We start from the raw sequence: 25,553 nt of genomic DNA on the forward strand, positions 1-25,553 counted from the left end.
CCCACCATTAATACAGTCTGAATCCGCCATCAAACGGAGGCCCAGAAAAAAGACAATGAATGCAGGAAAGCGGCAGATGAGCACACAGCGCAGCAACGAACAAGGAGGTCCCCTGACCCCAGCATATAGCGTACACTCCAGTCACCTCCAGAGCTGCGCTCCCTATTCTGCGGATACATCATGTCTTATACTCCAGTCACCTCCAAAGCAGCAGTCACTATTCTGCGGTTACATCAGGTATTATCCTCCAGTCACCTAATAAATACTGTCAGGACTGACCCCTGGACTCAGGTCCAGAACCTAGGTACTCTGAGCACATTGCTGTAGATCAGACTCAACATTAATGCCACAGGGTCACTTCAAAAAGAAGAAGAACAGAGAAACATCAGAAGCGTCAGAAACATAAAAAAATCAAGTACAGAAGCATCCGTGTGCAGATCAGCTCTACCTTTGTGCTTTAAGAGGAGGAATGTTACAGTGAAATACCAAAGAGGAACACAGAGGCCGAGGGGGAGAAGGAGCACACCGAGACCGGATAAGGGGAGCAGGGAAACACAGAGACCGAGAGAGGGGAGCAGGGAAACACAGAGACCGAGAGAGGGGAGAAGGGAAACACAGAGACTAAGAGGGGAGCAGGGAAACACAGAGACTAAGAGGGGAGCAGGGAAACACAGACCGAGAGAGGGGAGCAGGGAAACACAGAGACCGAGAGAGGGGAGCAGGGAAACACAGAGACCGAGAGAGGGGAGCAGGGAAACACAGAGACCGAGAGAGGGGAGCAGGGAAACACAGAGACCGAGAGAGGGGAGCAGGGAAACACAGAGACCGAGAGAGGGGAGCAGGGAAACACAGAGACCGAGAGAGGGGAGCAGGGAAACACAGAGACCGAGAGAGGGGAGCAGGGAAACACAGAGATCGAGAGAGGGGAGCAGGGAAACACAGAGACCGAGAGAGGGGAGCAGGGAAACACAGAGACCGAGAGAGGGGAGCAGGGAAACACAGAGACCGAGAGAGGGGAGCAGGGAAACACAGAGACCGAGAGAGGGGAGCAGGGAAACACAGAGACCGAGTGAGGGGAGCAGGGAAACACAGAGACCGAGAGAGGGGAGCAGGGAAACACAGAGACCGAGAGAGGGGAGCAGGGAAACACAGAGACCGAGAGAGGGGAGCAGGGAAACACAGAGACCGAGAGAGGGGAGCAGGGAAACACAGAGACCGAGAGAGGGGAGCAGGGAAACACAGACTAAGAAAGAGGAGCAGGGAAACAGAGACCGAGAGAGGGGAGCAGGGAAACACAGAGACCGAGAGAGGGGAGCAGGGAAACACAGAGACCGAGAGAGGGGAGCAGGGAAACACAGAGACCGAGAGAGGGGAGCAGGGAAACACAGAGACCGAGAGAGGGGAGCAGGGAAACACAGAGACCGAGAGAGGGGAGCAGGGAAACACAGAGACCGAGAGAGGGGAGCAGGGAAACACAGACTAAGAAAGAGGAGCAGGGAAACAGAGACCGAGAGAGGGGAGCAGGGAAACACAGAGACCGAGAGAGGGGAGCAGGGAAACACAGAGACCGAGAGAGGGGAGCAGGGAAACACAGAGACCGAGAGAGGGGAGCAGGGAAACACAGAGACCGAGAGAGGGGAGCAGGGAAACACAGAGACCGAGAGAGGGGAGCAGGGAAACACAGAGACCGAGAGAGGGGAGCAGGGAAACAGAGACCGAGAGAGGGGAGCAGGGAAACACAGAGACCGAGAGAGGGGAGCAGGGAAACACAGAGACCGAGAGAGGGGAGCAGGGAAACACAGAGACCGAGAGAGGGGAGCAGGGAAACACAGAGACCGAGAGAGGGGAGCAGGGAAACACAGAGACCGAGAGAGGGGAGCAGGGAAACACAGAGACCGAGAGAGGGGAGCAGGGAAACACAGAGACTGAGAGAGGGGAGCAGGGAAACACAGAGACCGAGAGAGGGGAGCAGGGAAACACAGAGACCGAGAGAGGGGAGCAGGGAAACACAGAGACCGAGAGAGGGGAGCAGGGAAACAGAGACCGAGAGAGGGGAGCAGGGAAACACAGAGACCGAGAGAGGGGAGCAGGGAAACACAGAGACCGAGAGAGGGGAGCAGGGAAACACAGAGACCGAGAGAGGGGAGCAGGGAAACACAGAGACCGAGAGAGGGGAGCAGGGAAACACAGAGACCGAGAGAGGGGAGCAGGGAAACACAGAGACCGAGAGAGGGGAGAAGGGAAACACAGAGACTAAGAGGGGAGCAGGGAAACACAGAGACCGAGAGAGGGGAGCAGGGAAACACAGAGACCGAGAGAGGGGAGCAGGGAAACACAGAGACCGAGAGAGGGGAGCAGGGAAACACAGAGACCGAGAGAGGGGAGCAGGGAAACACAGAGACCGAGAGAGGGGAGAAGGGAAACACAGAGACTAAGAGGGGAGCAGGGAAACACAGACAGAGAGGGGAGCATGGATACACAGACCGAGAGAGGGGAGCAGGGAAACACAGACTAAGAAAGAGGAGCAGGGAAACACAGAGACCGAGAGAGGGGAGCAGGGAAACAGAGACCGAGAGAGGGGAGCAGGGAAACACAGAGACCGAGAGAGGGGAGCAGGGAAACACAGAGACCGAGAGAGGGGAGCAGGGAAACACAGAGACCGAGAGAGGGGAGCAGGGAAACACAGAGACCGAGAGAGGGGAGCAGGGAAACACAGAGACCGAGAGAGGGGAGCAGGGAAACACAGAGACCGAGAGAGGGGAGAAGGGAAACAGAGACTAAGAGGGGAGCAGGGAAACACAGAGACTAAGAGGGGAGCAGGGAAACACAGAGACTAAGAGGGGAGCAGGGAAACACAGAGAGAGGGGAGCATGGATACACAGACCGAGAGAGGGGAGCAGGGAAACACAGACTAAGAAAGAGGAGCAGGGAAACACAGAGACCGAGAGAGGGGAGCAGGGAAACACAGAGACCGAGAGAGGGGAGCAGGGAAACACAGAGACCGAGAGAGGGGAGCAGGGAAACGGAGACCGAGAGAGGGGAGCAGGGAAACGGAGACCGAGAGGGGGGAGCAGGGAAACAGACCGAGAGGGGGAGAAGGGAAACACAGAACGGGAGAGGGGAGCAGGGAAAACAGAACGGGAGAGGGGAGAAGGGGAACTACATTACTGATCCTGTACCAATCGTGAGTTACATCCTGTATTATACTCCAGAGCTGCACTCACTATTCTGCTGGTGCAGTCATTGTGTACATACATTACTACATAGTAACATAGTTATTAAGGTTGAAGGAAGACTAAGTCCATCTAGTTCAGCCCATAGCCTAACCTAACATGCCCTAACATGTTGATCCAGAGGAAGGCAAAAAAAAACCCATGTGGCAAAGAGTAAGCTCCACACTGGGGAAAAAAATTCCTTCCCGACTCCACATACGGCAATCAGACTAGTTCCCTGGATCAACGCCCTATCAAGGAATCTAGTATATATACCCTGTAACATTATACTTTTCAAGAAAGGCATCTAGTCCCCTCTTAAATTTAAGTAATGAATCACTCATTACAACATCATACGGCAGAGAGTTCCATAGTCTCACTGCTCTTACAGTAAAGAATCCGCGTCTGTTAGTATGCTTAAACCTTCTTTCCTCCAGACGTAGAGGATGCCCCCTTGTCCCTGTCTCAGGGCTTTGATTAAAAAGATCATCAGAAAGGTCTTTGTACTGTCCCCTCATATATTTATACATTAACATAAGATCACCCCTTAGCCTTCGTTTTTCCAAACTAAATAGCCCCAAGTGTAATAACCTATCTTGGTATTGCAGACCCCCCAGTCCTCTAATAACCTTGGTCGCTCTTCTCTGCACCCGCTCTAGTTCAGCTATGTCTTTCTTTTTTCCCCCGAGACCAGAACTGTGCACAGTATTCTAAGTGTGGTCGAACTAGTGACTTGTATAGAGGTAAAATTATGTTCTTCTCGTGCATCTATGCCTCTTAATGCATCCCATTATTTTATTTGCCTTTATAGCAGCTGCCTGACACTGGCCACGGAATACGAGTTTGTCATCCACCCATACACCCAGGTCTTTTTCATTGACGGTTTTGCCCAGTTTTCGAATTAAGCAAATAGTTATACATCTAATTTCTTCTGCCCAAGTGCATGACCTTACATTTATCCCCATTAAAGCTCATTTGCCATTTATCAGCCCAAGCTTCTAGTTTACAGAAATCATCCTGTAATATAAAATTGTCCTCCTCTGTATTGATTACCCTGCAGAGTTTAGTGTCATCTGCAAATATTGAAATTCTGCTCTGAATGCCCCCTACAAGGTCAATAAATATGTTAAAAAGAAGAGGGCCCAATACTGACCCCTGTGGTACCCCACTGCTAACCGCGACCCAGTCCGAGTGTGCTCCATTAATAACCACCCTTTGTTTCCTATCCCTGAGCCAGCTCTTAACCCACTTACACATATTTTCCCCTATCCCCATTATTCTTATTTTATGTATCAACCTTTTGTGTGGCACCGTATCAACAGCTTTTGAAAAGTCCATATACACTATGTCCACTGGGTTCCCTTGGTCCAGTCCGGAACTTACCTCCTCATAGAAGCTGATCAGATTAGTCTGACATGAACGGTCCCTAGTAAACCCGTGCTGATACTGGGTCATGAGGTTATTCCTCTTCAGATACTCCAGTATAGCATCCCTTAGAATGCCTTCCAGGATTTTACCCACAGTAGAGGTTAAGCTTACTGGCCTATAATTTCCGAGTTCAGTTTTTGTCCCTTTTTTGAATATTGGCACCATATTTGCTATACGCCAGTCCTGTGGTACAGACCCTGTTATTATGGACTCTTTAAAGATTAAAAATAATGGTCTATCAATGACTGTACTTAATTCCTGCAGTACTCGGGGGTGTATCCCATCCAGGCACGGAGATTTGTCACCTTTAGTGATTTTTAGACGCCGCCGTACTTCCTGCTGGGTTAAGCAGGTGACATGGGGAATTTTTGTTATCACTGATCATTTTGTCTGCCATAGGATTTTCTTGTGTAAATACTGATGAAAAAAAGTCATTTAGCAGATTGGCTTTTTCCTCATCCTCCATTTCACCCAGACTATTTTTAAGGGGCCAACACTATCATTTTTTAGTTTCTTACTATTTATGTAGTTAAATAATATTTTGGGATTATTTTTACTCTCTCTGGCAACGAGTCTCTCTGTCTCAATTTTTGCTGCCTTGATTTGCTTTACAGAATTAATGTAATTTTCTGTATTTATTTAATGCCTCATCACTACCTACTTCCTTTAATTCTCTAAATGCTTTCTTTTTGTCACTTATTGCGCCGATTACAGCTCTATTTAGCCATATTGGTTTCCTCCAACTTCTAGTATGTTTATTCCCATAGGGTATATACTGTGCACAGGTCCTATCCAGGATGCTAATAAACGTCTCCCATTTTCTTTATGTATTTTTATGTCTCACGATATCGTCCCAGTTAATTGCACCAAGATCATCTCTCATTCGTTGGAAATTTGCCCTCCTGAAGTTTAGTGTCCTTGTCACCCCTCTACTACACACCTTATTAAAGGACACATGAAAACGTATAATAATAAATCTTTAATTTTATATAGCACTAACATATTCCGCAGCGCTTTACAGTTTGCACAAATTATCAAAACTTATTATTTTGTGATCACTATTCCCCCCAGAGACCCCCAACCCTTATATTTGCTATGCGGTCTGGCCTGTTGGTTATTAGGACTAGCAGTGCCCCCCTTCTTGTTGGGTCCTGAACCAGTTGTGAAAAGGTAATTGTCTCTCATAGTTGTCAGACACCGATCACCTTTGCTGGAACTGCTGGTTTCTGTTCCCCAATCTATTTCAGGGTAGTTGAAGTCCCCCAAAATAATGACTTCTCCTTGAGACGCAGCTTCATCTATTTGCTTTATGAGGGTATTCTCCGTTGCTTCCATTATTTTTGGAGACTTATAACAAACCCCTATCAGTAATTTATTATTTTTTCCCCTCCCCTTATCTGCACCCACAGGGACTCTACATTTTCATTAGATTCACCTATATTATCACACAGGATGGGTTTTAAAGGGAACCTGTCACCACGTTTTTGGAAGATGGGATAAAAATAGCGTTAAATAGGGGCAGAGGTGGGCGTTACATTAGTGTGTGTGTTATGCGTTTATTACCCACCTAAGTTGCCGAAATAACTTTGCAAAGTCTCCGTTTTCGCCTGTCAATCAGGCTGGTCAGGTCACATGGGCGTGGTGTCTTCACCCAGATTTGGCGTAGTTTTCCGTTGGTGGCGTAGTGGTGTGCGCATGCCCAAAGTCCGGAATCCTCTTCCAGGGGATTTAAAATAGCGCGGTGTTCGTTATTGCATTGGTGATCGGTGGGCGCGGCCATCTTCCTTTGGCCGCGCGTGCGCAGAAGCGGCGCTCTGCTGGCCGCGGCTTCAGGAAAATGGCCGCGGGATGCCGCGCGTGCGCAGATGGATATCGCGGCGGCCATTTTCCTGAAGCCGCGGCCAGCAGAGCGCCGCTTCTGCGCACGCGCGGCCAAAGGAAGATGGCCGCGCCCACCGATCACCAATGCAATAACGAACACCGCGCTATTTTAAATCCCCTGGAAGAGGATTCCGGACTTTGGGCATGCGCACACCACTACGCCACCAACGGAAAACTACGCCAAATCTGGGGGAAGACAACGCCCATGCGACCTGACCAGCCTGATTGACAGGCGAAAACGGAGACTTTGCAAAGTTATTTCGGCAACTTAGGTGGGTAATAAACGCATAACACACACACTAATGTAACGCCCACCTCTGCCCCTATTTAACGCTATTTTTATCCCATCTTCCAAAAACGTGGTGACAGGTTCCCTTTAAGGATGATTTTACATACAGACACACCCCTCCCCCTCGCTTATCTGTACAGTCATTTCTGAAGAGACTTACTGATCCTGAGTTACATCCTGTATTATACTCGAGAGCTGCACTCATTATTCTGCTGGTGCAGTCACTGTGTACATACATTACTGATCCTGAGTTACATCCTGTATTATACTCGAGAGCTGCACTCACTATTCTGCTGGTGCAGTCACTGTGTACATACATTACATTACTGATCCTGAGTTATATCCTGTATTATACCCCAGAGCTGCACTCACTATTCTGCTGGTGCAGTCACTGTTTAAAAAATCACAGTTCACGTATGGTGGGTCAAGATTACACTTTATCTTGTATTTGTATATTTATAGAAATTATAGTGAAAGATATATTCTTAGATAGACCACCAGGGTGCGCTGTGTGACAAATACTGTGGAATCCACAGTGAAGGACCGAACTAAAACTAAAGCAATACAGCAAGGACCAAATACCAAAAAATAAAAATCAAAGCATAGGATTATTAAAATATGCCTTTATTTTATGAAAGTGGCAATGGTTACAATAAAAAAAGGGTTTTTTTATAAAAATATTATATAACAAATTAAACAAACTTGCGCGGTACCAGGTATAATTATCGTTCCTTAATTCGTTCCCGCGCAAGTTTGTTTAATTTGTTATATAATATTTTTATTAAAAAACCCTTTTTTTATTGTAACCATTGCCACTTTCATAAAATAAAGGCATATTTTAATAATCCTATGCTTTGATTTTTATTTTTTGGTATTTGGTCCTTGCTGTATTGCTTTAGTTTTAGTTTGGTGCAGTCACTGTGTACATACATTACTGATCCTGAGTTATATCCTGTATTATACCCCAGAGCTGCAGTCACTATTCTGCTGGTGTAGTCACTGTGTACATGCATTACTGTTCCTGAGTTACCTCCTGTATTATACCCCAGAGCTGCACTCACTATTCTGCTGGTGCAGTCACTGTGTACATACATTACATTACTGATCCTGAGTTACCTCCTATATTATACTCCAGAGCTGCGCTCACTGTTCAGCACTGACGTCAGGGTGCACATCCCCCTCTACACTGATGCAGAGGCAGCAGATACAGGATTATGAGCGGACTCTAGTTAACCCTTTGAGTCCAGGGTGACGCTCGGTGTTACATGCGATTGGTGCAGGGATTAGTAATGGTCTCGATAAGAAAGTGACAGACAAGAGGCGGCGTCACCACAATGTCCTGGTGGGCCGGAGGGCGGCCCCACTTACTGGTCACTTTACAGACAGCCATGCAATAGTCCTCAGACTGAAAATTGTTCTTGTTGCCGTAACAGCCGCCAAATATAAACCGGACGCACTTCCTCTGGCGGATGTCGAAGTACCAGCGAGGAAACATGCCGCGGCAGGGACCGGTGACGGCGTCCTGGGAGCAGACAGCTGCGAGAAGACGGGTGACAGTGATCAGAGCGGACCGCCGCTCCTCCCAGACCCCCCGGCGCCCACACAACATTATCACTATCACGGGCGACATCGGCAGCTGTAAGGTAAAGGTGCTGCCCCGGGGGTTCCCCCGTCACCTGCAGCACAGCGCTGGGGCCCCCCCCGTCACCTGCAGCACAGCGCTGGGGCCCCCCCGTCACCTGCAGCAGAAGCGCTGGGGCCCCCCCGTCACCTGCAGCAGAAGCGCTGGGGTCCCCCCGTCACCTGCAGCACAGCGCTGGGGTCCCCCCGTCACCTGCAGCACAGCGCTGGGGTCCCCCCGTCACCTGCAGCACAGCGCTGGGGTCCCCCCGTCACCTGCAGCACAGCGCTGGGGTCCCCCCGTCACCTGCAGCACAGCGCTGGGGTCCCCCCGTCACCTGCAGCACAGCGCTGGGGTCCCCCCGTCACCACCCCCCAACAACCCCTCCCAGTTTCTCACCAATTCCCCTCTCTGCTTGCTGCCAGTGACCGAGCTCCCCACTAACCTCCAGGCCTGACACACTGTACCGGGTCCTGCAGCAGTGGCAGAGTGTCAGGCTTTCCTTCCTTGCAGGGTCACAGTTGTGGATGCGCCACAATGCATCATGTGCTTCAGAGTGCGCGCAGTCAGATACATTGTGACAACTCCTCAGCTGTGTGCCGGAGTCAGCAGGCCTTACCTTTAACGTCGGTGATGATCTCACTGTCAGAGAGCGTCCTGCCATTGCTCGGCTGAGCGGTCGTCTCGTCATTGTAGTCCTCGTCCTTGTAGTTGTCATAGTAATAATCGCGGTCCTCCACTACATCGTCTTCATCCTCCACCTCCTCTTCCTCCTCGTCCTCCACTGCGGCGGTGAAGTCCTCCACGTCGGCCTCGGTCGGGAACTCGCTGGAGAGCAGAGGTTCGTCAGAACAGACAACCATGACGGGGGCGATGGCAGCAAGATACCGACCTCTTGTAGGAGTCGTAGTCGTCCTCATCTTCCTCCTCCTCGTCCTCCACCTTAGACGGCGGCTCCTCCATCTTTTTCACCTGAGGGCAGCAGACGTATTCTGTGCCGTAGAACTGATCAACAGCGCAGGGCAGCAGCATCCCGTAACTGTGCAGCACCATCACCTCCATCATACAAGCCTGCGGGGAGAACGCTGTGAGCACACCGGGCACCACCGAACACGCCACCGAGACGGCCCATCTGCCCACACTCTGCTTGCTGTCAGTGAATATGATAATCACTCGTATTACAAGACGAAAGCTCCTCCCGATTTCACTCAGGATCAACTCCCTATAAGAACGAGCTGACACACTGCAACAATGTGTGCACCTGAGCAAGTATGAGCAGCGCTCAGTCACCAACAGCAAGCGGAGATACGGAAAAATGGGAAGAATCGCAACGCAAAGCCTAAAATCTATCAAGTTGTGGAGTTTTCCATGACAGTTATTCAGCAGCGTCTGTGGCCCCGTGTGGAGCGGGCACTCACCTCCCGGGCCACGTTTTGCCAGTGCTGGTGGCTCTCGCACACGTCCATGCGCTCCTTGTGGAAGAACTTGCATTGCTCAGGAACCAGGAGGACGTCGCTGACAAAGTCACCCACTGAGGAGAGAAGTAAAAAAAAAAAGCGAAGGTCGAAGGGCGGCCACGGAGGGTTATCTGTAGGCTCCCAGATTCCAGGGTACCACAGGGGTCACATCAACAAAGAGGCCATCCCCCGGGAGCAGTCGTCCCCTCACGTGACAGGCGGTCATCCCCCGAGAGCAGTCGTCCCCTCACGTGACAGGTGGCCATCCCCCGAGAGCAGTCGTCCCCTCACGTGACAGGCGGCCATCCCCTCACGTGACAGGCGGCCATCCCCTCACGTGATCGGCGGCCATTCCCCGGGAGCAGTTGTCCATTCACGTGATCAGCGGCCATCCCCCGGGAGCAGTCGTCCATTCACGTGACACGGGGCCATCCCCCGGGAGCAGTCGTCCATTCACGTGACACGGGGCCATCCCCCGAGAGCAGTCGTCCCCTCACGTGACACGCAGCCATCCCCCGAGAGCAGTCGTCCCCTCACGTGACAGGCAGCCATCCCCTGGGAACAGTCTTCCAGAGGGAGCATCTGATCTTGTGACCCGGTTGCCCTCGCTCGCTCACCCAGACACTTGAAGGGCAGGACAATGTGGCTGTGGCCCTTGCAGTTCTTCTTGCCCAGCTTGCACCAGTTGTCGATGCTCACCGGCTGATTGGCCTCCACCACGTTAGTGATCTGGAAGTCGGGGTAAACCTGGATGAGGAGACACAAGAGATCACCATGAAGGGCCGAGCCCGTGTGCGAGGGCCCCGGCTGAGCCCGTGTGCCCCGCTCACCTCCTGGCAGTACTGCAGGACCTCCTCCTTGGTTGTGAAGCAGCTCTTGCTTCCCGCAGGATCCGGCTCCCATTTTCCAGTCTGAACGTTCGCATGCATGTTTAATTTACCGCAGAACATCGCGACCTGTGGCTCCGATACAGCAAAGCCAGCAGCGGCATTAGCAGCCAGAGCCTAGAGGGAGGAAACGACAGTCACCGTGAGGGGTCACAGGCACTACAACACCCAGCATCACCCCGGAACCACACAGCCACAGCTGCAGAGCCGAGATCTCCCAGCATGCCTTGCTGCTGTTCAGCAGACATGCAGACTGGCATCTACAAACTCATATCACCATTGTAAGGAAAACACACAAGGACCAGGGGAAACGGCTATCCCTCCGCTGTCACTAATCTGTGACGGAGTTTACACAGCCACAGCTCTCTGGCGCCCACCTTAACCCCGAGGGAGAGCTCTCTTTTGTTAAGTATATAATTCCACATGTGTTAATGCATAGTTTTGATGCCTTCAGTGTGAATGTACAGTTTTCATAGTCATGAAAATGCAGAAAAATCTTTAAATGGGATTGTGTGTCCAAACTTTTGGTCTGTACGTATATATATATATATATATATATATATATATATATATATATATATATATATATATATATATATATATATATATATATATATATATATATATATATTTATTACACACGCACATACATACACACACACACACATATATATATATACATACACACATACATGCATAATATACATACTAGCTATTGAACCCGTTCTACGCCCGGGTGGCGAGTATTTATATTGGTATATGGTCTCCATTGCTTCCATCCTGCGCCCTAATCTTGTCATGTGCTGCTACCATCTTGCGCCCCCATCCTGTCATGTACAGCCCCCATCCTGTGATGTGCTACTGTCTTCCTGAGCACTCATCCTGTCACGTGCTCCCATCCTGTACCCCAATCCTGTTATGTGGTGGTCCCATCCTGTACCCCAATCCTGTGATGTGGTGCTCCCATACTCCACCCCAATCCTGTCATGTGCTGCTACCATCATGCGCCCCCATCCTGTCATGTGCTACTCTCTTCCTGAGCCCTCATCCTGTCATGTGCTCCCATCCTGCGCCCCCATGCTGTCATGTGCTGCTCCCATCCTGCGCCCTCATCCTGTCATGTAGTGCTTGCATCCTACACCCACATGCTGTCATGTGCTGCTCCCATCCTGCGCCTCCATTTTGGTTATGTGCTGCTCCCATCCTGCGCCCCATCCTTTCATGTGCTGCTCTCATCCTGCGCCCCCCATCCTGTCACGTGCTGCTCCCATCCTGCGCCCTTATCCTGCCATGTGCTGCTCCTATCTTGTGCCCCCATCCTGTCATGTGCTGCTCCCTTCCTGTGCCCCCATGCTGTCATGCGCTGCTCCCATCTTGAGCCTCCATTGTCATGTACGGCTCCCATCCTACGCCCCAGTTCTGTCATGTGCTGCTCCCATCCTGCGCCCCCATTCTGACATGTGCTGCACCCATCCTGCGCCTTCATGCTGTCATTTGCTGCTCCCATCCTGCGCCCCCATCCTGTGCCCACGTTCTGTCATGTGCTGCTGCCATCCTGCACCCCCGTTCTGTCATGTGCTGCCCTATTCTGTCATGTGCTGCTCCCATCCTGCGCCACAGTTCTGTAATGTGCTGCTCCCATCCTGCGCCACCGTTCTGTAATTTGCTGCTCCCATCCATATGCCCCATACGCTGCTCCATAAAGGTTGATGGCCCCCATAAGATGCTCCATAGTATATGCCTCATATGCTGCTCCATTATGGTTGATGGCTCCCCATAAGACGCTCCATAGTATTATATGCCCTGTATGCTGATGCAATAATGAAAAAAAATAATAGCATACTCACCTATCATTGCTGGGCGCCGAGTGCTGGGGGCCTGAGCAGGCGGGGACACCGGCGTGCTGTGGGGGTCAGGTGCCGGAGTCGCCGCTAGCTCAGGCCCCCGACACTTGCTATAGTTACCTGGCCTGACTTAAGCGCGTCATCACGCCCTCTGAACGTCACAGGCAGAGGATGTGGAGGACGGAGCGGCGCGCAGCGGTGGAATGGGGGACAGGTGAATATAGCATACTCACCCTCCTGGCACATCCCTGCCTCTCCGTTGGAGATCGCGGTGTGCGTTCAGTGCTTACGCATACCGCGATCTCCTGGGAGCGTCACTCTGTGGGGTCCAGACTGCGCCGGCGCTTGTGCAGTCTATAAAGGCTTCGGACAGAGTGTGTGAGTGAGTGAGTGAGTGTGTGAGTGAGTGAGTGAGTGAGTGAGTGAGTGAGTGAGTGAGTGAGTGAGTGAGTGAGTGAGTGAGTGAGTGAGTGAGTGAGTGAGTGAGTGAGTGAGTGAGTGTGTGTGTGTGTGTGTGATATAGATATAGATATACACACATACACATATACCTCCGGTCCATCACTGCCAGGATCCCACAATAACACCAGAAAGGTATGCTGCCACCAGTTCATTAGATATAAGCCTGCTCCATTAACAAGCTTATATCTGGTCAGAAACCAACCCCAGGTAGCATATAAGAACTAGCTGAACTCACGGACGTGGGAAAATCAGGTTTAGACATAAAAGAGCAGCCCAAAATTAATTGCTATTTTAATTGCCGAAAGGCGCACTAGAAACTACAAATACATACATACAGAATATTATACAGAGATTACAGCCAGAGGTGCAGATAACGGGAGGGTACAGGTCGGGATAGCAGTTAGATGCTTGTGACACATTATGTCTGATAGCATGTGGGCCCGGGGAAGCTCTCGTATCCACAGGTACGTCCTTAGACACTGGTCCATCTCCACACGTAATGTGACGCGGTTTCGATGGCATGAAAAAAAAAAAAAAAAAGCTGGAAATGTGTAGCTAGATTTTAGACCCTTCGCTCGCCCCCTCCCATATTCGCCATCGCCCCTCTGGGTCAGACTGAATTCACCTCCCTTGACCTCCTAGCTGAAATAATTACCAATATCGAGGATGGGTCATAACTTCTGAGGGGGAGGTCCGAACGGGACGACTGACGTCTCCACGGGTTCATTGGGGCTGTACCGATACGGAGTCCAAACTTGGGTCAGCTAAGAGGTTCTGCAGGGCCAGTTTCGATAGCTCTGAATCCAGGCACGCTAGAGAGATACGAGACACAGGGGTTCGTGCGGAGGGCTCACAACGATTCTGGTGATATATAAGACATAACCCTGAGATGTACAGCACTTCCATAATTCATCTCTAGATGGCGGTGCCAAAGAGCCTAGAGTTTTCCCTTGAAGTATAATTGATGTGGGCCGCCTTGCACACAGGACAGCAGGGGTCCAAGCTCTGCTCCTCCTGGCCTCATTAACACGTGGCCTCTAATTCACTGGCCATTTGGCAAAAAGCTCTGATCTTTTGGGAATTGTGTACTTTTCCCAAAGGTGGGGCCACAATTCAGGAGTGGAGGGAGATCTCTGGGTAATCTATGGGGCCTGAATTCATAAATCCAAAATGTAGTCTCCCATCGTCCCTCTCAATCATGCTTACAGAATAATGACCACAGCTCTGGAGGTGACTGGAGGATAAGATATGATTTAACAGCAGAATAGTGAGTGCAGCTCTAGAGGTGATGGACACTTGCACTCCCCACATGGAGGACGTGGGGCACGGAGCATTCGATCTTCCCTGCTTTCAGTCACTATTGGTTCCGCTGCTTTCTCTCTTTCGGCTCATGACCCACATTGTGATCGTTCCTTCCTGTCAGCAAATGCTTTGTAAGCTGCTCAGACGGGCGGCCGCAGGGACGGACCCCTAATCCCTGGCTGGCAGGGAGCCTGGCACAGACGAACCAGTACATGACATGTAGCAGAGGATGTGACCCCAAAGACACCGCACGGCCGTCAGTCACTGACTGCTCCCAGCTCACGGTCAGTCTCGTCTCTGGTGGGGAGAAGGGAGAGCGCCGTCCAGAAGTAGGACGAGGGAGAGCGCCGTCCAGAAGTAGGACGAGGGAGAGCGCCGTCCAGAAGTAGGACGAGGGAGAGCGCCACCCTGAAGGAGGACGAGGGAGAGCGCCACCCTGAAGGAGGACGAGGGAGAGCGCCACCCAGAAGGAGGACGAGGGAGAGCGCCACCCAGAAGGAGGACGAGGGAGAGCGCCCATCAGAAGGAGGACGAGGGAGAGCGCCACCCAGAAGGAGGACGAGGGAGAGCGCCACCCAGAAGGAGGACGAGGGGGAGCGCCGCCTAGTAGGAGGACGAGGGAGAGCGCCACCCAGGAGGACGAGGGAGAGCACCTTCAAGGAGAAGGCAGAGCGCCGCCCAGAAGGAAGACGAGGGAGAGCGCCGCCCAGAAGAAAGACGAGGGAGAGCGCCGCCTAGTAGGACGACGAGGGAGAGCGCCTCCAAGGAGAAGGCAGAGCGCCGCCCAGAAGGAGGACGAGGGAGAGCGCCACCCAGAAGGAGGACGAGGGAGAGTGCCACCCAGAAGGAGGGAGAACACAGTCCAGAAGAAGGGAGAGCACTGCCCAGAATGAGGGAGAGTGATGCCAAGGAGGAGAAGGGAGAGCGCCATCCAGAAGAAGGGAGAGCGCCGCCAAGGAGGAGAAAGGAGAGCGTCGCCAGGAAAACCGCCATTTTACACGGCCATCTGGGCCTTGTTCATCAGAGCTGCCAAGTGCAGCCAACCAGAGCAAAGCTTTCATTTCACCAATTTAAGATTTCAAAGCAAAGATCTGATTGGTCGCCATGGACAAGAAAGGCAGCGTTACATACAGTAGAATCCTCCACTGACCAGATTGAGGCAGCTCTACAAAACATCCGTCCTGTGGGGGCACCGCATGTATTGTCTGCATGCTGGGGCCACTCAGCAGAATAGTGACTGGAGGATAAGACATGATGTATTACACACTGAGGGGCTCGAGGTTGGGGAAAACGTACACAGAGGGGTCCTCTGTGAATCCCCTATCCTCCATGATCCCAACTTCACATCCCAACTGTATGGGGCAGACATCAGCTGCTGCCCCCAATAACCGCAGCCAAGCGAAGCAGCGACAGTCCCCAGTCCCAGCCACCCACGCCACAGTGAAAGGACGGCATTAATGTTCTGCAGGATTGCGGTGGAACCGGTCGGGTGAGTTCAGCGTCCAATACGTGACATCAGCACCGCCATGATGGATGACATACGAGAACTCACACTGATCCTGGTATGTGCGGCCTCATCGCTCACCCAGGTCTGTGCACACACTGATCCTGGTATGTGCGCCCTCATCGCTCACCCAGGTCCGTGCACACACTGATCCTGGTATGTGCGCCCTTATCACTCACCCTGGTCCGTGCACACACTGATCCTGGTATGTGCGGTCTCGTCACTAACCCAGGTCCGTGCACACGCTGATCCTGGTATGTGCGCCCTTATCACTCACCCAGGTCCGTGCACACACTGATCCTGGTATGTGCGGTCTCGTCACTAACCCAGGTCCGTGCACACGCTGATCCTGGTATGTGCGCCCTTATCACTCACCCAGGTCCGTGCACACACTGATCCTGGTATGTGCGGTCTCGTCACTAACCCAGGTCCGTGCACACGCTGATCCTGGTATGTGCGCCCTTATCACTCACCCAGGTCCGTGCACACACTGATCCTGGATCCACATATATAGCCATATACACCCCACCACCACTACACGGCATACATACACATTACACACCACATATATACCCGTATACACCCCACCACTACACATGGCAGTGTACACCGTGTTCCAAATTTTTATGCAAATTGGATTTAAGTGTCAAAGATTTAATTGTTTTGTTTTTCAAATAAACTTGTGGATGGTATTGTGTCTCAGGGCTCAATAGATCACTGAAATCAAACACACGTGATAATTAGTTTTCCAGGTGATTCTAATTAAAGGAAAACTACTTAAAAATGATGTTCCACATTATTAAGCAGGCCACAGGTTTCAAGCAATATGGGAAATAAAAAGAATCTCTGCTGCTGAAAACCGTTAAATAGTGCAATGCCTTGGACAAGGTATCAAACGTTAGATATTTCATGAAAACTTAAGAGTGATCATCATCATACTGTGAAGAGATTTGTGACTGAAACAGAGCACAGACAGAGTTCATGCAGATAAAGGCATGAGGAAGGTTTCTGCCAGACAAATTCATTGGATTACGAGAGCAGCTGCCAAAATACCATTACAAAGCAGCAAACAGATATTTGAAGCTGCTGGTGCCTCTGGAGTCCCTCGAACCTCAAGTTGTAGGATCCTTTAAAGGCTTGCTGTGGTGCATATACCTACTATTCGGCCACCCCTAGACAGTATTCACAAGCAGAAACTGTTGTAGTGGGCCCAGACATACATGAAAAATAATTTCCAAACAGTCTTGTTTCCTGATGAGTGTCGAGCAACCCTGGATGGTCCAGATGGATGGAGTAGTGGATGGCCACCATGTCCCAACAAGGCTGTAACGTCAGCAGATGTGGAGGAGTCATGTTTTGGGCCAGAATCATGGGGAAACAGCTGGTAGGGCCCTTTAACGTTCCTGAAGGTGTGAAAGTCTTAGTTGCTCACCGGTTAACGGTGTTTTTCGGAGTCCATGACAGCACTACGGAGAGAGGGAATCCGCCCTTCAGGAACAGGAAACCTACAGATACATAAGGGCGGCACCTCTCCCACGCATCAGTTGGTTTACAGAGCACAAGAGGACCACCAAGGTTAATAGCATACATAATAAACAATGATACAATAACTATTCACTACCCGTGAATTATATAAATAAAGGAAGAGGTGTACACCCAGAACTTAAGACGGGAGGGTATGTACAGGTGCTGTCATGGACTCCGAAAAACACCGTTTACCGGTGAGTAACGAAGACTTTATCGGTCGTCCATGACAGCACTACGGAGAGAATTACAGAGAGTAACTAACTAGGGAGGGACTACAGCTTGCAGCACCCTTACACCAAAAGAGAGGTCAGAAGAGGCACCCAAGTTCAATCTATAGTGGTTATAGAATGTGTTTGGGGAAGACCAAGTAGCAGCCTTACAAATTTGGTCGATCGACACCTCCAATCTTTCCGCCCACGAAGCCGCCATAGCTCTAGTGGAATGCGCTTTCAGGCCTTCAGGCGCCGGCTTGCCCTTTGAGATGTATGCCAGCGAGATAGCCTCCCTGATCCAGCTAAAGTAGATTTCGATGCTCTATGACCTTTCCTACTACCCTGATAGGACACGAATAGGGCATTATCTATCTTCCAGGGATCAGTTACGGCTAGATATTCCAGGATACATCTTTTTACATCTAAAGTGTGTAGCTTCCTTTCCTTATCGTTAGTAGGATTGGGGAGGAAGGATGGAAGAACTATTTCCTGTGTTCTGTGGAACCTGGACACTACTTTAGGAAGATATGCTGGATCAGGGGATAGTATCACTCTATCATCCCTAAGCTGCATGTAAGGGGGAACCCTGGATAATGCTTGGATGTCACCTATCCTACGTGCCGATGTTAGGGCCACCAGGAAGGCTACTTTAAGGGATACATTTTTAATAGACGCTGATGCAATTGGCTCTAATGGGGCCTCTGTCATGGCTGAGAGGACTAGGTTCAGGTCCCATGGCATGACCCTATTCTTCACCATTGGCCTAGACCGTTTTGTCGGTCTGATGAATCTGCTGACCCAGTGATTCTCAGCAATGTTGCAGCCAAAGAGAGCCCCTAAGGCTGATACCTGCACTTTAAGTGTATTTGGGGATAACCCCATATCTAACCCCTTCTGTAAGAATTCTAAAATCTGGTCTATTGGTATTGACTGACCAGCTATTACTCCCGAGTTTTGAAGGAACCTCTTCCAGATCCTGACAAATCTTTGTGGTGATTATTTTTCTGCTCTTCAGCAGAGTGTTAATGAGGCCCGGAGAGAACCCCCTATCCTTTAACAGCGCCCGCTCAAAATCCACGCCGTCAGATGAAGGCCAACCGCCCGAGGATGGTAGACTGGGCCCTGGGATAGGAGATCCGGGAGGTTTGGCAAGACCCATGGGTCGGATATCGACATAGCCCTCAGGCATGGAAACCACGTCCTTCTGGGCCAGAAGGGGGCAATTATTATCACTGTGGCTTTGTCCTTCCTGATTTTCCTCACCACCAGAGGAAGTAGAGACAGGGGAGGAAAGGTGTAGGCTAGCCTGAAGTTCCAGTCTATGAGGAGGGCGTCCACTGACAGAGGATTTTCTCTGGGGTTGAGAGAGCAGAATTGTGCCACTTTCCTGTTTTCTTTTGTGGCAAACAGGTCTACCTCTGGTTGACCCCATCTTTCCACGATGAGGTTGAAGATGGAGACGTTCAGGGACCACTCTCCCTGCCTCAATGTGTTGCGGCTTAAGAAATCCGCCGTAGTGTTTTCTGCCCCTCTTATGTGAAGAGCCGTCAATGAGAGAAGATGTTGCTCTGCTGGATGGAATAGACGATCTGCTACGCACATTAGGGATTTGGAACGAGTCCCGCCTTGGTGATTTATGTATGCCACGGCGATCCGATCGTCCAAGAATACCCGCACGTGGTGGCCCTGTAGATAGACAAGGAGTGATTTAACTGCCCTTTCCACAGCCGTTAACTCCTTTAGGTTGGAAGACATTTCTATCTGAACCCGATCCCAACGCCCCTGGATCAATGTATCCCCCATGTGAGCCCCCCACCCAGAAGGGCTAGCGTCCGAGGTGGCTATACGAGTCACATTAACTTCCCAGGGGACCCCTGTGGACAGGTTCTCTTGGTCTAGCCACCATCCGAGGGATACAATAGCGTCTTGGGATAGGGTCAGCCGGCTCTCCAGACATCCCCCAACCTTTTTTGTTGTAACAGCACCTCGCCCTGAAGTATCCTCGTATGATTCTGGGCCCATCGGACCGCTGGAATACAGGACGAGAGAGCGCCTAACAGAGACATGGCTCTTCTAAGGGACATGGTGGGGTTTTTAGAGGCATTCAGCACCTGAAGGTGCAGGCGATCAATTTTCTCTTGAGGCAAACGGCATTCCTGAACCTGGGAATCCAGGGTCAGGCCTAAAAATCGCTGCACCGTCATGGGCTGTAAGCGTGATTTTTTAACATTTAGCATCCACCCCAGACGCTCCAGAGCAGACATCACTTTATGTAACTGTTCCAGACAGTGATCCGCCGTTTTACCTACGATAAGGAGATCGTCCAGGTAGGGGATTATTAGAATGTCGGACTCATGCAGGTGTGCCATAACTTCCGCCATTACTTTGGTAAACACTCGAGGGGCGACCGATATACCAAAGGGGAGGGCCCTATACTGGAAGTGTCTGACTATCCCATCCAACCTTACCGCCACCCTCAGGTATCGTTGGTGACCTGCATAAATAGGGATATGGTAATAGGCGTCCTTCAAATCCAATACTACCATAAAGTAGTTTTTAAACAGCAGCTTTATTGCGGTGTTAATAGTTTCCATTTTAAATGATTGAACGGTCAGGAAATTATTAAGAGCCCTGAGGTTAATAATTGTTCTGAAGGAGCCGTCAGGTTTACTTATTAGGAATAGAGGAGAGTAGAATCCACTACTCTGTTCTCCTTCCGGAACCTCTGACAGGACATTCTTGTTGAGCAGGTCGTGAACTTCCGTTTCCAGGGCTGCCTGTTCTGCTGGAGAGGACCTGAGTGGGGTAATTCTGAAGAAGTTCTGAGGGATAGAGGAGAACTCTAGCCGCAGACCCGTAGCTATTAACCCCAAAATCCAATCACTACTGGAGATTTTGGACCAGGCCGGGTAGAAGGCAGATAGTCTACCTCCCACCGGGGCGACTAGTCATTGGGGTGGTTTTTTGACCTCACGGGATGGCTCCTGACATCCTCCACCTCCAAACATAAATCCAGTACCTTTCTTCTTCTTCTCATCCCATCTGTTCTGGTCTCTGGCTGGTCTCCTCCGAAAGAATCTCTTCCCTGCGAAGGGATGCCTGTAAGAGGTAGTTGGTAGATTGGGAAACTTCTTTTCGTCTCCGGCTTTCTCCAGCAGTTCGTCTAGGACTGGACCAAACAAGTATTCCCCTTCGCACGGGATAGAGCACAGACGGGATCTGGATTGAAGGTCACCCGGCCAACATTTCAGCCATAGGGCCCTGCGTGCTGCGTTTGATAGTCCTGCCGCCCTGGCCGCCATTCTTGCCGAATCCGCAGATGCGTCTGTGAGAAAGGCAGCGGCATTCTGAATTGTTGGCAGGAATTTCAACATAGAATCTCTGGAAACACCCTCTTCCAATTTAGACCCTAGCTGATCCAGCCAGACCATTATCGATCTGGCTGCACATGTCGCAGCTACAGCAGGTCTCAGGGCACCCGCCGACATCTCCCATGTCCCTTTAAGGAACGAGTCCGCCTTCTTATCGAGAGGATCCTTTAGGGAAGCCATGTCGTCGAAGGGGATAGATAATTTTTTAGAGGCCTTAGACACTGCTGCGTCCAATTTCGGCGCCTTATCCCATGTGTTCACCATGGGGTCCTCAAAGGGATATCGACGTTTAAAGGCCGGTGGAAAAGAGCCTTTTTTCTCTGTTTTTTTCCATTCTCTTTTGATGAGGTTCTGAACCTTGTCATTGAGCGGAAAAGACCTACGCTTTTTTGGGTCTAGACCGCCAAACATTAGGTCCTGCGTTGAAAGTTCTGGGCTTTCGTCAGCCACCCCCATGGTGGACCTAACTGATTTAATTAGTTTGTCCATTTGGTCCAATGGGAAACAGAAACGGTTAGACTCCTCTTCTGAAGAGGACGCTGAGGAGACAGAGGCGTCTGACTCATTCTCCCTACTAGGGCCAGCGGATGAATCCGAGGCGCTAGGCTCCCTTCTTTTGGAAGGCTCCCCCCGGGACAGGGATTTCAGGGAATCTTTCACCTCCTTCCTGATAATCTCCCTAAGGTTTGATGTGAAATCAGGAGACTCTTCCCCTACCTATGGGAGCGGAGAAAAAGGCTATGTAATTTATCTGGTGCTACCGCTATCAGTGTTCCCATCAATTTATTTCCTACCGTCTGCCGCACACACGACAAAGTCTCTTAGGGTAGGCGTCTGGCAAAGGGCAAGAGCATAGCGCGCACTCCTTGTTTGCCTTACCAGCGCATTTTTTCCCCTACGGAAATAAACATAGGAAAAGACTGCATTAGGGTACATTCACGAAGATCTCTTACCCAGGCAGTAGCGGTAGGTACCGGATTATTGGGGGGGGGGGGGGGGGGTCGGTCCAGATCCTTCTGTCTCGATCTGCGACTGGCCTGGTTACTGCGTCCGCGGGCCTTCAGCTGGGGGTTCGCATGGGACTTCTCCGAGGATCTGTCCTGCTCCAGCAGACCGACGGCAGCTTCCGGCTCATCCATAGCTGCAGATGGGCTCACAAGCAGCCCTGCAGCATTCTGTCTGGCTATAAATAGCCCTTCCCCCGGATCCGGAATTAGTGCAGGTGCGTGGCCAAATCCACCCCCCATTTGCAGGTCACTGCTCCGCCCCCCCCCCCCAAACGCTCCCCCCCCCCGCCCCCGCCGCATGCAGGACAGCGGCGTTTTTTGCAAAAAAGCCGGCGTTTGACTTCCGGTCCTGGCCCCGCCCCACCCGTGCGTCACTTCCGGTATCGGGCAGAGCGCTCAGGAACGCGCCCGGAAGCCGGGGGACGGCGCCGCCGGACCACCCAGCCGCCCGCCGCTACACCACCGCCGCCTGCGGCCGCAGCACAGCGGCGACTGCGGCAGAAGCCAGCGTCCGACCCCCAGCTCCGGTCCCGAACTGAAAGGAGCGCACAGGACGCTGCACCGCACCGACGGGGAACAGAGCGGGGAAGACCGAGGCCCAGGGGGGTGAGCGGACCCCGGGGGGGACATACTTACCTCGCTGACCACTGGGGATGGACCTCCTCCGGACGTCGCTCCACACTGCACCGCTCACTGTCGTGGAGTCCTACCCGGACCCACCGTGGCGCTTCCAGGGACCCGCAGTGCCCGAGGTAGGAGACCCCCTCGCTACCTGGGTCGGACAGCCGGCCTGGGTATTGATAGGAGAAACGAAGTCGTATCTGAAGGGAATCCTGTCCTCCAGGAACAGGAAACCAACTGATGCGTGGGAGAGGTGCTGCCGCCCTTATGTATCTGTAGGTTTCCTGTTCCTGAAGGGCGGATTCCCTCTCTCCGTAGTGCTGTCATGGACGACCGATAAAATGACCTCTGCAAAGTATATAGAGCTTCTGACTGACAACTTTCTTCCATGGTCTAAAAAGCAGAAAGGTGCCTTCAGGAGCAAAATCATCTTCATGCTGATAATGCCCCATCTCATGCTGCAAATAATACCTCTGAGTCATAGGCTGCTATGGGCATAAAAGGAGAAACTCATGGTGTGGCCACCATCTTCCCCTGACCTCAACCCTATAGAGAACCTTTGGAGTATCATAAAGCAAAAGGTCTATGAGGGTGGGAGGCCGTTCACATCAAAACAGCAGCTCTGGGAGGCAAAGAAATACAAGCAGAAACTCTCCAAAAACTCACAAGTCCAATGGATGCAAGAATTATGAAGGTGACATTAAAGAAGGGTTCTATGGTAACATGTAACTTGGCCTGTTAGGAGGTTCTGGAGTTAAACAGCTTTTTTGTTCAGTGAATGACCTCCTAATGCTGCAAATTCCACAAATGAGACTTTTCAGTTCTTTATATCAAATGTTTAGAAATACTACTGGGCCTAATAATTTGGAACAGTGCATTGTGGGGTTTTATTCATTGTGGAGATTATACATCATTGGGAGGTTTCTTCAATAAAATTCGATGTATAATCTAACGGGTGATGACTTTTATTAGACTGACTGTCATTTGCTCCGAACATTTAGGAAAATCCGAGAAAAATGTCATTTGCATAATAATTTGGATCATGGTGTATACGGGCTCCAGTACACAGCCACATATCTAACAGGGGCTACTGCAGCCGAGCCCACCAGGACAAACCCCAGGAGCCACGTCACAAGGATCGGGTCTATGACTGAAACCGCCGCTTTATGTCTTCGGATATATTTGTTAAGGCGCAGTTCGCCAGTATGGCTGCTATTATGGCTCCAGCAAATGAATCAGTCAAAAGCAGCTAAAAAAGCCGATAACAGAAAGCAACAGAGTGCTCTCCTGAGCTCACCTGCAGCCCATGGGCACAGCTGACCACTGCCGTGTAAGACACCAGACAGTCACGTTACAAGTTACCACAGGAGAACGACGGCAGCGTCACCCACAGCAGCCAACCCACCACCAGCACCCGTCTCAGCCTGCGGCCCCCCCCAGGACAGATCGCGCCTCACAGCCGTGGTATGAATGAAGTGCGGCGCGGTCCGAGAGAAAACTTCACAGTGCAGTAATTAGTCCTCTATAAAAGCTGCCGAGCGCAGCAGGAAGGTGAAATCTCATGTAATCTGCATTAACCCCTCACATCTCACCGCAGCATGTACTGGGGCGAGTCTACATCGCAAGCAGAACGCAAGCGACAGGCGTCAGCATAGCCAGGCCCTAATCCGAGAGAAGCCGTCAGCACACAGAGCCATCAGAGGGAGCGTCAGCACAGCCAAGCCCTAATCCGAGAGGAGCCGTCAGCACACAGCCATCAGAAGGAGCGTCAGCACAGCCAGGCCCTAATCCGAGAGGAGCCGTCAGCATACAGAGCTATCAGAGGGAGCGTCAGCATAGCCAGGTCCTAATCCGAGAGGAGCAGTCAGCACACAGCCATCAGAGGGAGCGTCAGCACAGCCAGGCCTTAATCCGAGAGGAGCCGTCAGCATACAGAGCTATCAGAGGGAGCGTCAGCACAGCCAGGCCCTAATCCGAGAGGAGCCGTCAGCACACGGAGCCATCAGAGGGAGCATCAACACAGCCAGGTCCTAATCCGAGAGGAGCCGACAGCATACGGAGCCATCAGAGGGAGTGTCAACACCATATGTGACTGATATCAGCCCCTCTTATGCTACAGTACTGATATAACCTCCAGACATTACACCATATGTGACTGATATCACCCTCTTATACCGCTCCAGGAATGCTATAACGCCCCGGTATGATACGGGGTCCTTGGAGTGGCTCCACGCCCTGAACATCTGGGTAATTAGCGGCGCTGGCACTGACATTAGTGACGATGATTAATTCTGAGCAGCAAACACCAGAACACGAGATTTGGGCCAATTCCTTCGTCCTAGAACTCCTCTGTCGCTATGGAAACCAGTGCTGTGAGCCATGTGACTACGGTGGGATAATGGCTGATGAGCGGCAGACGGAGGCGCAGTCATTATGTGCAGGAACAGCATCCCGAGATACACTGCTCACAGCTGAGGGGTCGTTACAGTCTGTACTATGTGTCAGGCAACACAGAACCAGCTGGAGCCCACCACGGACCCACCACAGCGCTGCCCACACAATGGCTGCCGAGACCCAGGGAGGACGCGTCACCGCCCGGCTCCACATCCCTCCGCAGGTGAACTGTGTGCCCTCCATGGATGGAGGAGCTCCAAGCCCCGGAGATAAATCCCCATCATAGTCTAGTGACAGAGGCGCCGCAGGGAACGGAGGAGGACCGTGTCACAGGCCCACAGAACCTCACCCCACCACACTGCCTGCAAGTTTCTTCCCAACTTCCGGCACTCCGACACGGGCGGTCCACATGGAGACCGCGCCAACTCCTTCCATCACTCCAGTCCTAATGGCCATAGTAGGAGTAGTCAGCCACACCCGAGGACCAGGAGAATACCGGGGAGCGCACAACACCCGCCACACTGCCTGCAAGTC

The 25,553-nt window shown here is 51.4% G+C and overlaps 1 protein-coding gene across 16 annotated transcripts in view; it reads right to left on the minus strand.

The window, feature by feature from the left end:
* APLP2 (amyloid beta precursor like protein 2) overlaps positions 1–25,553 on the minus strand; it is an 83,836-nt gene that overhangs the window by 40,999 nt on the left and 17,284 nt on the right. For 10 of the 16 annotated variants that reach the window (XM_077249376.1, XM_077249370.1, XM_077249369.1 and 7 more), the window contains exons 2-7: positions 10,719–10,892; positions 10,506–10,635; positions 9,850–9,962; positions 9,324–9,502; positions 9,051–9,259; positions 8,179–8,346 (exon numbers count right to left, since the gene is read on the minus strand). In XM_077249376.1, the coding sequence (XP_077105491.1) occupies positions 8,179–8,346; positions 9,051–9,259; positions 9,324–9,502; positions 9,850–9,962; positions 10,506–10,635; positions 10,719–10,892 (973 nt within the window). The remainder of the gene's footprint in view (positions 1–8,178; positions 8,347–9,050; positions 9,260–9,323; positions 9,503–9,849; positions 9,963–10,505; positions 10,636–10,718; positions 10,893–25,553) is intronic. The other 6 variants (XM_077249381.1, XM_077249382.1, XM_077249383.1 and 3 more) reach the window with 1 other exon arrangement.

The sequence above is a fragment of the Ranitomeya variabilis genome, chromosome 4 (assembly GCF_051348905.1).
Source record: "Ranitomeya variabilis isolate aRanVar5 chromosome 4, aRanVar5.hap1, whole genome shotgun sequence".
In the NCBI taxonomy this organism is placed as follows: Eukaryota; Metazoa; Chordata; class Amphibia; order Anura; family Dendrobatidae; genus Ranitomeya; species Ranitomeya variabilis.